Source organism: Brachionichthys hirsutus, chromosome 21 (assembly GCF_040956055.1).
Source record: "Brachionichthys hirsutus isolate HB-005 chromosome 21, CSIRO-AGI_Bhir_v1, whole genome shotgun sequence".
Lineage (NCBI taxonomy): Eukaryota > Metazoa > Chordata > Actinopteri > Lophiiformes > Brachionichthyidae > Brachionichthys > Brachionichthys hirsutus.
This window is the reverse complement of record NC_090917.1, coordinates 6,824,418-6,839,910: the sequence shown is the minus strand read 5'-3', so window position 1 is coordinate 6,839,910 and position 15,493 is coordinate 6,824,418. Positions and strand designations below refer to the sequence as shown.

Genomic DNA, 15,493 nt, shown 5'->3' with positions numbered 1-15,493 from the left:
TGAGTGACAGTTAGGTCCGTGAAGTGCCGACATTAGTGTCAGAATAAACCAACTCTGCAGGTCTTACATAGTATGAATGATTCATCACCTCCGCCGAGGAGGTTATATTCTCATCGGCGTCGGTTTGTTTGTCTGTTAGCAAAATAACTCAAAAGGTTCTGGATGGATCTTGATGAGATTTTCAGGAAATGTTGGGAATCTTACCAGCAACAGTTGAGTAAATTATGATGATAATCCAGAACAGATTCCGGATTCTGGATGACTGGTAACAATGCAGCCAATGGAGCTTCAAAATGTGTTCCTCAATATCTCAGTTGATTATGGACCGATTTTTTTATGGAATTTGAACAGTCATGTAGGGTGGGGGCCTCTGTCTTACCACCGAATTTCATCTGGATCGGATCCAGCACCAGATCAGTTAAAAATACACATCAACTCCGATTGATGTGATGTTTTACTTTTCATGGTTGGTGTATAAAGATACCAAGAACAAGAACGGTGTAGATCCAGTTTGGAGGGGAATGAGCTGCTTGTCAGAGGTCTGTGCTCTCTGGGTGCTTTTTTAGTTTATAAGGTAAAAAGCATGTTTTATGTTGGAATCGTGTGCTTGCGATAGATGACATAATAATCACAATAAAAAATATATATTTTGTTTATCCAGCTATATATTAAACATGAATCATTAATTTAGCGGGAAATTGAGCTGCTCTTGTTAAGTGTGATTTATTTTTTTGTGATTTGTGTATTATCCCTGACACTCACATTCTTAGAATGTAGAAATTAAGCTTTCATTTACATTTATTTATCTTTCAGAGTTGATTTGAATTGATCTCAAAGACACAACAAATAACCAACATAAAACCTAATATCTTTGCTGCAGTGCATCTGCTACAACAACAGCCTGTCAGGTTTCTTCTTTGCTGACGGGCATAATGGGATTTATTTATTTTAATTGTTGAGTAAATTGTCATAACTTCAAAGTGTGCTGGCTTGAAAGGTAATTGTAAGGCATGCAGTTCATCACCTTCTCTCATTATTTTCTTATGTCTGATGACATTTCTGTAGCCCATTATTGACCTGCCTTCATTTTCACTGGGTGATTCAGGCCTGAATTGAGCAATTCAGTGGAGTTGCCAAGAGGAAAGGCCGGTCCAAGGTTAGAATAATGCAAAGTAACGGTAATTTCATGCAAGGTCTAGACATGAATGTATGGTGAACAAAACCTGGCGGTGCATTTTAACGACCTTGCATTAATAGCACCAGCAAAGATTGAATTAGCTCCTTAAGTAAATCGGCAATGCTGGCATGTAGCTATAGCTTAATATAGACCACAGGTTTTTTCTTGGTCAACTTAGTGTACACGCACATACACATTTACTCGAAGAAACACACGTACACACATACTATAATGTCCTATTTAAGAGTTGTTGCAATGAACAAATAGAGCTGTGGAATGACATGTATGCCAAGGAAGTCTAGGGTCTAACACCCATGCTGGAGCTGAGTTTAGACTCTACTTTTAAATTTAGTTTGGAATTTGAGCCAATAGTCATACATGCTTTAAGAATATAATCCAATGGTTTTATTTACTGGTTTGCATCCCTATTTGGCCCTGAGATTTCTAGGTCTGTTTACATGTCTAAAGTCAAGGCAGGGGTTAAACTGGACCCAAGATATTTGATGCATTTTAATTCTCCATTTTTAACAGCATCCAGATTTGTCATGCGATTTCTTCAAATAAGCAATTATATTGTATTAACCGGTTAATTTTTTCCAGGAGTTCGTCACCTTTAAAGAAACATTTTTTCATTTTTTTTTTCTTCTTCTCTCAAATATTCCAGCGTTGATCTGCTGAGCAACTGAATCCCTCTCAGACTTTTACTACGGATGCATCTCTAACCACAGGGCTCAGGTTGTGTGTGACCATGCAGAGATTTATGAGCTTGCCGGAGGATCCTCGCATTGTTATTCATTTCATAACTTCTGTGCTGCAGTAATAGCTGTGAGAGGGAGAAACAAAGACAGCCACACAAATCAAAGCAGGTCTGCAGCAGCTGCTGTGTTGATGAGAGAAACTGGTTGATTACAGGACAATTAAATGAAAGCTCTTATTTTATAGACAGTGATGGTTGTTAGCAATACTTGTGGTGGGATTTGTATTTTTTTAATGATAGTTTTTGACTACAGTTATGGACCACATGTCACTCTGATTTTGACTGGTGCACGCACATTAAAGGGTAATTACATTGATCGTTCACAGCATATAACCAGTGATTTGATAAGCCAATTATATTGATCGTCTCATAATAAATGTAATTTTACTGGGTATCATTGGGTCTTGACATTCATGTTAATGCTCTCTGACTCCCACATCTATACCACTCTGTTCCAAGTTCAGGAAAATGGAACCTCCATCTTGCAAACACAGTTCAGGGACCGCTTGCAGGTCATGAGATTTCAATCTGTCGACCCAAAACGTCCCCCAGGACCCAAAGCAGCTGCAACATTGAAAGCATTCAAAGCAAACTGTTATGTTCCACAAAGGAACAAGCAGGAACTTGGACCCCAAAATGCAGAGACAGAGACGTAAAGCAGTTAAAAGTCTTTTAATAAGAAAAAACTCAAAACACTCAGAAAAGGTACTGAGGGGTGACGGGCTGGATGTCCAAAAATAGAACAAGAGATTGCAGCCAACAGAAAAGGTAAACAGGACTGGAGATACCAAAATCAAAACTTGCAGTTATAAGAATGATCCAAAAATACAAACTGAACCATGGCAGAAGACAAACTAGCATCACAGAGCAAAACACAAGGAGCATAGCACTGGGAAGGCACGAGAGACAAAAGGAACGTCTCGGTGAGCAGTCAAAGAAGATGGATCGCAGGTGTGTCTGCTCGGCTCTGCCAATCTGTCCTCTGCCACGCCCACTGCCGAGAGAGAGAGAACAAACTAATCAAAATAAACTAACCAATAACCAAACCCTGACACAAACAGCCACCACAGTTTATTGTTTGCACTGAACACAGTTGCATAACAAAAGCCTGAATTGCACAGACCTGTTTGCTTCCATTTAAATAAAGAAGTTAACTACGTAGCACAAACCAAGTGTTCCCTGAACACAGCGTAGGTAGACGAACTTAGCAATGGTGCATGAAAGCTGCTATTTAATGGGCAAAGACACAGCAGACCCCATCAGTCTGAGCTGCTCTGCTAATGAATCTTGCTATATTGTTATACTATACTTATGTGTAGTCGCACAAGTTTTTAATCAATATGTCCTTCCCAGCCAATGAAGGGTATTCAGCTTCGAGGCTGCTACAGGGAGTTGTTGTTGTTTTTTGCATCATAATAATAATACATTTTATTTTAAACACACTTTACGTTTGAAAGCAAATCTCAAAGTGCACGATAGTATAAAAAAAATAACATAAAAACAAGAAATAAATAAAACAGATAAAATTAACAAGCAAAGGATGTGTGCGCTGTGGTCACGCGAGAGTCCTGGAACTCCTCCTTTGCAAAATGCAGTAACACCTGCTGATTAACCCTTGTTTAAGTTTTTGCGTGTATATGTACTTGAATTCAACACAGTCACTATTATTGACCTCCACAGAATGTCGGTGGTGCAGAATGGCCTCACACTTCTTTGCGAGCATCGAAATGTCTGCTGCTCCATACTCCATACTTCTGACCTCCATTTCCTGCATCTTTGCCCCCCCCCCACGGCAAAATAAATCAACCTAGAGTGCAGGGGTCAGGAACCTGTGGCTCTTTTGATGGCTGCATCTGGCTAGTGGACATTTGTCCATTACAGATTGCATGCTAACTGGCGTGCTGGGTCCCAGGAGGATATACGATGTTCTGCTCACTGGGAAAGGGGACAGACGGCGATTGATAGCGGGTCGATCTGCGTTCAAAACCAGTAATTTCAGTGGGAAAGTGGCAAACATACATGTCATTGTGTCTATCTATCTATCTATTTATCTATCTATCAATCGCTTAGGCAACGCAGATGAGGCAGAGACACTGTTCAAGTGGGGTTGCTGTATTTTGCTGTCGAAAAATGTATGTAAAACCTTTAGGTGAAGCATTTGGCGTGTCGTGATAAATCATGATGTCATCGTGGTCGTTGTTACATAAGAGGCCTCTATTTCTTTATGGCGGTGTGTGGGCCTTTTAATGGGATGTGAGGAGTGTGTTACTGTGTGAAGGTAATGGTGGAACAGCTGACTTAGCTCAACTGTCAGCATGCTGTGACAGCATGTATCCTCCATACACCACATTGTGTGTCACAGATGTCAGTCTCCTGACAAAGACCTATCCAGTCTGGTTAGGCAAACAGACCACACACACACACACACACACACACACACAGGCAGAGAAAAGTCTGGCCTTATTTGCATGAGCAGACACACACAGATGTGAAGCGTTCCACGTCAAGGTGAGTTAGAGTTGTTCATGATTGACTCGTTGGTTGACAGGAGTCTGACTGTTTTGGAAATTAACTGGTTTCACCCCTCCCTCTCTGTTGCTCTTTGTCTCTTACCCCTCCCTCTCTGTTGCTCTTTGGCTCTTACCCCTCCCTCTCTGTTGCTCTTTGGCTCTTACCCCTCCCTCTCTGTTGCTCTTTGCCTCCTAACGCTCCCTCTCTGTTGCTCTTTGTCTCTTACCCCTCCCTCTCTGTTGCTCTTTGTCTCTTACCCCTCCCTCTCTGTTGCTCTTTGTCTCTTACTCCTCCCTCTCTGTTGCTCTTTGTCTCTTACCCCTCCCTCTCTGTTGCTCTTTGTCTCTTACCCCTCCCTCTCTGTTGCTCTTTGGCTCTTACCCCTCCCTCTCTGTTGCTCTTTGGCTCTTACCCCTCCCTCTCTGTTGCTCTTTGCCTCCTAACGCTCCCTCTCTGTTGCTCTTTGTCTCTTACCCCTCCCTCTCTGTTGCTTTGTCTCTTACCCCTCCCTCTCTGTTGCTCTTTGTCTCTTACCCCTCCCTCTCTGTTGCTCTTTGGCTCTTACCCCTCCCTCTATGCTGCTCTTTGTCTCCTAACGCTCCCTCTCTGTTGCTCTTTGTCTCTTACCCCTCCCTCTCTGTTGCTCTTTGTCTCCTAACGCTCCCTCTCTGTTGCTCTTTGTCTCTTACCCCTCCCTCTCTGTTGCTCTTTGTCTCTTACCCCTCCCTCTCTGTTGCTCTTTGTCTCTTACCCCTCCCTCTCTGTTGCTCTTTGGCTCTTACCCCTCCCTCTCTGTTGCTCTTTGTCTCCTAACGCTCCCTCTCTGTTGCTCTTTGTCTCTTACCCCTCCCTCTCTGTTGCTCTTTGTCTCTTACCCCTCCCTCTCTGTTGCTCTTTGTCTCTTACTCCTCCCTCTCTGTTGCTCTTTGTCTCTTACCCCTCCCTCTCTGTTGCTCTTTGTCTCTTACCCCTCCCTCTCTGTTGCTCTTTGGCTCTTACCCCTCCCTCTCTGTTGCTCTTTGGCTCTTACCCCTCCCTCTCTGTTGCTCTTTGCCTCCTAACGCTCCCTCTCTGTTGCTCTTTGTCTCTTACCCCTCCCTCTCTGTTGCTCTTTGTCTCTTACCCCTCCCTCTCTGTTGCTCTTTGTCTCTTACCCCTCCCTCTCTGTTGCTCTTTGGCTCTTACCCCTCCCTCTATGCTGCTCTTTGTCTCCTAACGCTCCCTCTCTGTTGCTCTTTGTCTCTTACCCCTCCCTCTCTGTTGCTCTTTGTCTCCTAACGCTCCCTCTCTGTTGCTCTTTGTCTCTTACCCCTCCCTCTCTGTTGCTCTTTGTCTCTTACCCCTCCCTCTCTGTTGCTCTTTGTCTCTTACCCCTCCCTCTCTGTTGCTCTTTGTCTCTTACCCCTCCCTCTCTGTTGCTCTTTGTCTCCTAACGCTCCCTCTCTGTTGCTCTTTGTCTCTTACCCCTCCCTCTCTGTTGCTCTTTGTCTCTTACCCCTCCCTCTCTGTTGCTCTTTGTCTCTTACCCCTCCCTCTATGCTGCTCTTTGTCTCCTAACGCTCCCTCTCTGTTGCTCTTTGTCTCTTACCCCTCCCTCTCTGTTGTTCTTTGGCTCTTACCCCTCCCTCTCTGTTGCTCTTTGTCTCTTACCCCTCCCTCTCTGTTGCTTTTTGTCTCCTAACGCTCCCTCTCTGTTGCTCTTTGTCTCTTACCCCTCCCTCTCTGTTGCTCTTTGTCTCTTACCCCTCCCTCTCTGTTGCTCTTTGGCTCTTACCCCTCCCTCTATGCTGCTCTTTGTCTCCTAACGCTCCCTCTCTGTTGCTCTTTGTCTCTTACCCCTCCCTCTCTGTTGCTCTTTGTCTCTTACCCCTCCCTCTCTGTTGCTCTTTGGCTCTTACCCCTCCCTCTCTGTTGCTCTTTGTCTCTTACCCCTCCCTCTCTGTTGCTCTTTGGCTCTTACCCCTCCCTCTATGCTGCTCTTTGTCTCCTAACGCTCCCTCTCTGTTGCTCTTTGTCTCTTACCCCTCCCTCTCTGTTGCTTTTTGTCTCTTAACGCTCCCTCTCTCTCTCTGTCAGGGGATTCATGACTTCTCAGAATCCGTCCCGCTGTCATCATACATTACGTCTCACCTGCAGTGCTTCTGCTGTTTCTGTGTTGGAAACGCAGACATGATATTTCTCTGTTATTCTATTGTATATTTTTGTGCCTCTCGGCTGTAGCTGACGAGCGGGTGTTTTGCTGCTGTTGAGCTTTGCAAAGACATATTGTAAAAGTATTTAATTCAGTTTACCTCATAGTCTTCAATAACTGAGTCTGAACAAGCGTTGATGTGGACAGAAGTGTAAAACTGCGAGAGCTGAACTGTCGTTTTGTTTTGGAGAATTGTGTGATATTTGATGTTCATTCTTTCAATAGACACAATGGTGCGTTTTTCTTCCTGTGTGTTTCTACTGCAGGTAGCTGAGATGCATGGCGAGCTGATAGAATTTAACGAGCGTCTCTACTGTTCCCTCATGGCCAAAGACCACCTCATTGTCCAGATGAGACAGGAGCTCATTGACCTGAGAGGACCGGTGAGTGATTGGACACACTTGAACACACGCGTGCACACACACACACACACTCACACACACAATGATGTCTGCTCTCATCATTTCACTGCAGTGTTCTTCTTTTTCCTTCTGCTTCCCTTCAGACACCCTGCCATTTCCTTGACTCTCCTCCCAGTAATTTATTTTGATTTCCACTTCACCCAGTTGGTTCTCTGCTCATTCTTCTCCACTGTCAATAGCTGCCAGTAATGGTTAACTTTATTTTACTTTAGGCTGTCGCCTTTCGAGATTCACTTGTTTTCACTTTTTTTATGCTGCTGCAGAAACAATCTGGCTGTCAATCGGTTTGTGTTCACATCTCTGATGAAGCTTCATTCTCTCTAAGTGCTATGGAAGCTATCCCTGCTAATGCTAATTAGAAAACCACTGTCTCTAGGAGCCCATACAGAACTTCTGATCATGCACACACACACACACACACACTGTGTGAGGTGATACAGGGGCAGTGTTGGGCCAGGCTGACGATGGGACTTCTTATCCTCTAGGTTCAGCCCTACTCTGGTGTATCACTCAGAAAATGAGACAGGGTGTTTAGGTGTGTGTGTGTGTGTGTGTGTGTGTGTGTACATAGATTTATGCTTGGTTTTGTTTTATGTGTGTGTGTACGTGCATGTATGCAAGTGCATCTCTGGCTCCCGATTGCCGAGTGCTTCCAGCTAATTGTTGCCCAAATTCAGATAATTATATTTATAGATAATACTTCTCAATTACTCTTTGTCTTCATCTTCGTCTACGTATACGTTTTGTTTCTTTAATACGTGTTTGTGTGTGACTCTTGGAGGGTTTAATCAATGTCTTGAGGGTAGAGAAGTGGTCGTTGGTGACAGTATTTCAGCCCAGCTTTAGTATTTTTGTTAAAGCCATGGAGCTGACAGGCTGTTGGCTGTTCGACGACAATGTAGGGACACACATGCACACACACCTTTCCCAACTGAAGCACGCTAGTACTGTATTTGCATAGCAAGTGTTATATTAGGATAACAAACAATAACAAATAACAACATAAGTGCACTGATAAAACACATGCATCTAGAGGCGTTCCAAATTTGGAGTTTGATGATTAAAGTGTGTATTTTTTATGGTTCTGGTTAAAAATCTATTTTTGTCAGGCGTATTCTCACAGCACTGTCAGACATTGTAAGTTTCTTATATTTCTCCTAACTCAACGTCTCATAAAACCCTTTCCTTCTTTGCGACAGATGTAGTCTCCATGTGTGACTTTACTGTGTTTGTCAAAGTTGCCATCATTACTCTCATTAAAAATTTGTTTTTCATGAATTTCACCAGGCTGGCACAGGAATAATGTGACGTGCCTAGCATATCACATTTAATGTTTAATTTACAGGATTGCATGAAAAAATCTAAAAATGTGTCTTTTGCTAAAGTTTGTAAAGTTATTCTTCACTCAGTATATTGTACAATTGTGTGATTTTACTTTCAGGTAGTTTTGGGGATATTTGGTTTATTTTGCTGAACATAAAGTTTGCTAAAACATATTATCCTAGCCAGCTCTGAAAGCTGTTGGATTTGAAATGCATCCTCAATCCATCTTGTTTGCTTTCACACCAGTAATTAGAATTGTCCTCTTGTGATTGGATGGCTGATAATACCAGGACTGAACAGGGCCTGTGTTTATGCCATGTTGTATATGTAATGAATGTTTTTCTTACTATATCTATCTCTCCTCCCTCCTCCTTCCAGGTTCCGGGTGATTTAAGCCAGACATCAGATGACCCCAACCTCTCAGACTTTGAGACGTAAGAGACGTCCCTTAGTTTTCCTCTATCAGCCCAAACAATACTTATACCACTTTGTCTTTCTCGCCCTTCTTATCCAGTCTTCCTTCTTTATAGATTGTGTCTATACTTTTGTATCTGTATTTTTACTGCATTGTAAAATATCTTCTCTCCTGACCATGAAACCTGTTTTGCTTGATAATGTAACACTTTATTAATACAAGGTCAACATTTCCGATATCATTTCTGAACGAGGCTTTTATTTTTGAAACAGAAGGAGAATCTTTTACAGAAAACTGAAATGTTCCTGCTTTCTTCTATCTGAAGTTACTCTAAGCCAAAAATCTGTTTCCCCTTTTTGTAGTGAGAAAATAAAACATTAATATAATCAAATAAAAATTATGTAATTTATCGTGAGTCCTGACACACTCCCATTTATTGGCTTAATTAAAAGAGTTGCTTAGTTACTCAATACCGAATGTTAAACTCTCATTCGGTCTGGTGTTTGACTTCATCACACCAGCTAGGGGACCCAGTTGCGTCTATCAGTTATGATGATGATGATGATGATGATGATGGTGATGGTTATGACAATGACAATGACAAAGGCAGTGAGGACATTTGTGTGTTTGCATCACTCAGGGCTCATCGCGCGCTCATCAATGTGTGGATCCCGTCTGTGTTCCTGCAGGGCAGAGCAGCCAATGCCTACCATGTCTATCAGGTGCGTTCAGCCACTTAATAGCTCTGCCTGTTTACTGGTTGTAATCACCAACTGCAGTCATCGCATAAAGACACGTAGCGCCACTGACGCACATCATGGTGCTTCTGTCTGCTATTGTTATATTTGCTATTGCTAGACGAGAGAACGTAAAACCAGGTGATAAATGCATTGATGAAAACAAATAGACCAAGATAAAGAGATTTCTGTGATTACTTTGAGTTCAGCTACAGATTTGGAAGGATTTAGAAATTCATCAAAAGAGGCAGCAAGCTGTGAAATAATTAAAGCTAAAACTTGGCATTAATATCTCATCAATATCCATTAGCGCTGTCACATATGGGGCTTATTTCCCACTCAACTCTGCTCCAGTGGTGAAACAGAACATCTTGCTGGCCTGTTTTTGTAAATAAGCAGGTTTTTATCGTGCCCGTGCAGCACAAAGAACGTCAGGGTTGGTCTGCCGCTTTTTGAAATGCTTCATCGCTTCACCCAAATGTCTCGATGACATTGAGCGATTGCACTGAAGTCTGGTGATATCTGTGGTTCTCCAGCTGGTAAATACTGATATGGATTTTTCCTCTTATGTCACCAGGAGGTCACTGTCTAGATGTTTAACCCACATGTCATCATCTATTGTATTGCTAGGCACAAACATCTGGGAAGTCTGGGACAGATACTCAAATCCTAAAATGTTTTTTTCCTTCTGGTATTAATTTATGTGTTTTCAGAAAAGTTTTGCTACCTATTGGAATAATTGCATTTTTCAGACTTTCATTCTCAAAGCATAATTAGCATTTAGTTACAGCTTCACCAAGATGACAGCATGGCTGTACCTTAACTTAATATTAGCTGCAATTACATACACATTAATGCCATTTTGTGTGTTATATGCATCAAATTTGCCAGGCTATCATTAAAGTGATGCCTACTCATACTGCATTATAAATAAGAGTTGTTACTAACAAAATAAAGCACGAAGTTAAAGCCTCTTCACTTTTCCATCATAAAGTCGACACGTTTAAAGTTCATTTAAAGTTTAGCTGTGTCTCTATATCATTGACTGACACCTCACCAAAACTTCTGAAGAGCTAAACCGACTCTAAAATAATGGATTCATTGGCCACTGCAGTGTGTGCCGTGTTTGTCCGTGATAATGACACAGACGCCCCTCTGGCTTCTCTGTTACACACTCTTGTTTATGTATGGTGTGCTGGGAACTGAACCTGTGAGCCACAAGTGCTGCTTCTTATTGAATCTGTCAAGTTATTGAGCAAAGTAGACAGTGGATCGTTCCCTTGGTGACTGTTTTACCTTGTCTGTCACATTAACAAGGTGTTACACCTCTGCTCTCTCGGCCCAACTGCCCACCAGCTCCACACTGAGACAGGAACACCCACTCAGACATTCAGTCCCCTGGTTCAGCTTTGTGAGACACCCACACACACACACCAACAGGCACAGTGGCACACACACAAATTCACTCAAGGAATCAAGCACGGATACACAGGAACACATTCAAGCACAGGTAGGAGACACACTTCGTCATGCCATGCAGAACCACTTGTCAGACGGAAGAACACACTCACACATTGCTGTTATCTGCTCTGTAGCTATAGCTATAAAGGTAGTCAAGGGTATCCATATGGAAAGAGACAGGTGACACGTCCTCAGCTCCAGCTGATAGTAGGGTCTGGTTGGCCGCCGAGCTCAGCACGGCTAAACGTATACATAATAGATGTCAATTCAGAACTTTTGGCTCAGGCCGATAGCTCGAAATGATTCTGTGATATTAACCATCTGTCCAGCAGGACAGGAACAACTCAATAGCAAAGAAAATGCATTGTTATTTTTAATTGCTGCCTTTCTTGTAATTGGCATCTTCAAACCCTTTAAACTAGATTCATTGGTCAGCTTTCATTATTGGAAAACTGTCAAACAAACGTATCAAGCTGTTTGTCAGCATAAAATGATTTAAATGTGATTCTGGCAGTGTTAAAATGCTAATGTAGAAAGTAGCTCACTGTTAAATTGCAGAAAGGTGCTCCGAAAGAGACTTTCCGACATTTCTGCAGCTTAAACTCAGGACTTTAAGGTGAGTGCACCATTATGTCACCATCATAAAATGATATTTTTGAGGGATTCATTACATGCAGATGTGGCACTATTACTGCTATGCCAAAGCCATAGTCTGAGCATAATTTATTTTATGTTTGAGTTGATCAATGCATGGGATGTTATGATCAGTATATCTTCTAATCTTGTTGCTATTCTGGTTGGATTTATTTATTTTCAGGCCTCTTTGTCCTCCTTTTTCTATAATTTTTTTCCACGCAGTTAAGAAATTGCTTTCAAATATTCATTCTGCTGGTACGTATTGCATTTCAAATTGCATCGGGTGTTGCTCTTTTTGGACTCGGGGGGCCTTTATTTTACCATCAGACCATTTCCCCCCCCCCCCCCCCCCCCCTTTTTTTTAACGGGTTAACGAGTTGCTCCTAATAGTTCCAGGGTCAAAGGGTCACTTCCTAGAGACAATGACATAATTTGTATTTTCTGCTCAAAATTGTGTTTTATCCAAGCCTGCATGCATTTGTCCATCCATTCAGACACAAACTAACATCGAGGTACACGGCGCCCATATGAAGAAGCATGAATGAATGGAATGCATGCAAATATGCCAATAATAAGAACCTCCAATCCTCAACTCACCAGCTGCTTTACGTAAACATTTATTTGTTATAATTTAGCAAAAGAGTGATTGTCTTTCATTAGAAAAAACTAAGTTATGATCTCCACATAAATTCAAGGTCTCAGTACAAGCTTCTGCGTGTTTTTTTGCATACACTGCATGCGTTGTAGAATACCTATAAGTGTAGTTGTTTGTGTGCCTGCAATGGTTTACCATACCCCAAAAAAGCAATGTGATGATTGTTAGCACATTTAATTTGTGCATCAGCCATTGGGTATAGCAGGTTTAGCCTTGGAGACTCACGGCTGCTGAGGCGGCAAGCTTTACATCGAGACCAGCTCAGTCTCGGTTGGTCTGATTAGCCAGAGGCTCAGGCAGCACAGGATGCGATAATACACCTATATGTATTAATGTGAACTTTGGGGGAGGGGGGGGGGGGGGGGTTCTTAAAGTGTGTGTGCCTGTGTTGCATTCAAAAACAGATTATCTGCTTTTGATGTTGCAATGCCAATGCCATGTGCATTTCTTCAACGTGAATGCATTGGGTTTATATAGCACTTTTCTCATAGATGCTTTACATTGTGCATTATTCATTTATTAATTAATCAAGCTTCTAGCCTTGCTTCCTTTCCACCTGGTCTCCTGGACAAGCAACACATCAACCTTTCTCCTTTCTTGATTTGCTCTAAATGGTTGCTGTCCGGAACACAGTCTCTGATTGCATATGAAATTCAACCAAAATGTCACAGGTTAGTGGCTAACAACAACAATACAATTTAAAGATGAATAAATAAGACAGAAGACATTCAATGTTGGATTTTTAATAAGGATGTGTTTTTTAAAGTCTCCACAAAGACGCTGCAATTCAAAGACTGATTACAAAGGAATATAATCACGACACAGAACAGAATTTTGTGCAATTTCACAGCCCTTCTGATGCAGACAAAAAAGGATCAAGATTCCACGAATTCCACCAATGGGATGTTTCATTTCAAACAATCATTCAAAAATTAAGTAAAATTATCCGACCCTAGATTTAGTATATTTATTAGGGAAATGCAGAAACGATGAGTAATTACCTAAATTAGTGGTGGAAACAAGTAAACATAAGTAACCTGGAAATGAAAGGTTGTGTTTAGTTTGTATGTGTGTGTTTTCAGAGTCAGAGACTAAATTCTGAGCGGTTTTATCAGTGAGCCCCTTGTGAGATAAATATAACAATAATTTTATGGCCATGTCAGATGATTGAACAATGTTTAAAACACCATTTTCAATGCCCTGTGAAACCTCCAATCTGACCACTTTACCAGCTATTGGCCCGATGTAATTTTACGATTTGAGCGTATCTAGTTTTTTTTTGTCTTCTATTCATTTTTAAAATGACTGTTTGCACTGCAGCCACTTTTAATGGGATCTAAGTTATAGACCAATACCCATCTTCAGATTTTTTTTTCATCAAGATCCTGCTAACAGACAGACAAACACTGTCAAGAACATAACCTCCTTAGCAGAGACAACAAATCAATTGACATGTCTGTGTAGGTTCTCAGTTATCCAGGTCATTGTAAATCATGATGAGAAAAAAAGAAGTTTGGACTTGTTCAAGTTAGATCGAAGACATTTCACCTCTCATCCAAGAGGCTTTTTCAGTTCTGAGTGATGATGATGATGAATATATTTCATCCTTTGTCATCATTGCCGGGTTTCTGAGAAATTCAAGAGAATTTTCCACGACTCTTTTTTGCTTATTGTGAATCCATTGACATGCGGAATTGAGTCAGCTATAAGACGCCACTTGTTAGAAATCTCTATCTCTAATATTAAATGCACAGTAGGCCGAAACACAAGTTTCACATTTTTCTAAAAATCTCGATATTATCCGCAATCCGGATGAAATTTGGTGGAAAGATAGAGGTCCCCACCCTACATTATTGTGTCAAGTTCCATAACCATCGGTCAATAATCAACCGAGATATTGAGGGACACATTTTGAAGCTCCATTGACTACTATGTCAACAAATATGTGTCCAGGATCTCTTCTTGATCATCAGCAAAATATAAGCATCTGTTCCCGGTAACATACCCAACATTTCCTGAAGATTTCATCAAGATCCGTCAGTAACGTTTTGAGTTACGTTGCTAACAGACAGATAAACGCCGGCAAAAACATAACCTCTTTGGCTCGATAATGAGCAGTAGAGTATTAGCATCAGAAGAGGGACACTTATGTCACAGAGTATCTAATTTGCTGTGGCAACCCCTGACGGGACAAGCTGAAAGAAGAAGATAGCTGATGTGTTTATCAGTATCGTCACCACAAAGCTGCTGTAGCTCAGAAATGGTCCAAATGATCCCCTGGCACTAATTTGGCCTCAGTGTTTGTAAATGGTCGAAACTAATTTCTGAGTTGACCTCTATTCCATCAGATTGTGTTATTTTGAAAATTCTATGCATTTTAGATGACCAACTTTTAATGCACTGTGGATATACATGCAGTCTGTTGTTCAGCACAGCTCTTTATGAACATCATTAAATTTGAGCAAGATACCTTAATCAATATGCACATGGGTATGAGAACGAAAGACCAACCAGCTCACACTCCTCATTCCGTCTGGGCTGGGACTTGAACCAGTGGTTCTCTCCGGTTCCCGACTCAAGGCCCAACCAACTGAGCCGCTGCAACTCCCTACTCCTGAATTAATAGCTGCCCTGTTTGTTATGGTAAAGAGAACACTTTAGTGATTGTTTTTATATTTACTTTTTTCAAGTCATGTTATGTTCTCCTCTTTTAATTTCTTAATTTTTAATAAGACTCTCTATCAATTACTAACTGTTTTTTTTTATATTTCACCTACTCAGAATATTTTCATGCTATACAGGAGAGGGTTTATTAAATAACAGAAAATGAAAATGTATTTTCTTCTAGACTTTTCTCTGTTGAATTGTGCAGAGGTGTTATTTGCCATCGCTAACTTCTGGGAACGTTTTCCTCCCACAGAGGAAAAAAGTTCACATTAAGGTATTTGGTGCAGTAGATTTTTTTTCTTTATTTCAGAGCTTTACACTCTTATAAACCCTGAGTAACCTCGCCTCGAGCATAGACAGAGGGTTTAAAACACACTAAAGTTTAATCATCTCTTTAACTCTTTCAATGCCATTGACGTGTATCTAAACCCTCAATGCCAACTCTGACATTGAAATCTACCTCCCTTCGATGGCCAATAACTCCGGTGGGTGGTGGCTTAACACAGTAGAAGGGTATGGTGTACAATGCAAAGTGTGCAAT

General features: G+C 41.4%; 1 protein-coding gene across 1 annotated transcript in view; it reads left to right on the top strand.

Moving 5' to 3' along the window:
- Positions 1-15,493, top strand: part of snx29 (sorting nexin 29) — an 84,600-nt gene that overhangs the window by 53,121 nt on the left and 15,986 nt on the right. Inside the window, exons 17-19 of the mRNA XM_068754891.1 lie at positions 6,903-7,019; positions 8,760-8,815; positions 9,437-9,518. Of these exons, the coding sequence (XP_068610992.1) occupies positions 6,903-7,019; positions 8,760-8,815; positions 9,437-9,518 (255 nt within the window). The remainder of the gene's footprint in view (positions 1-6,902; positions 7,020-8,759; positions 8,816-9,436; positions 9,519-15,493) is intronic.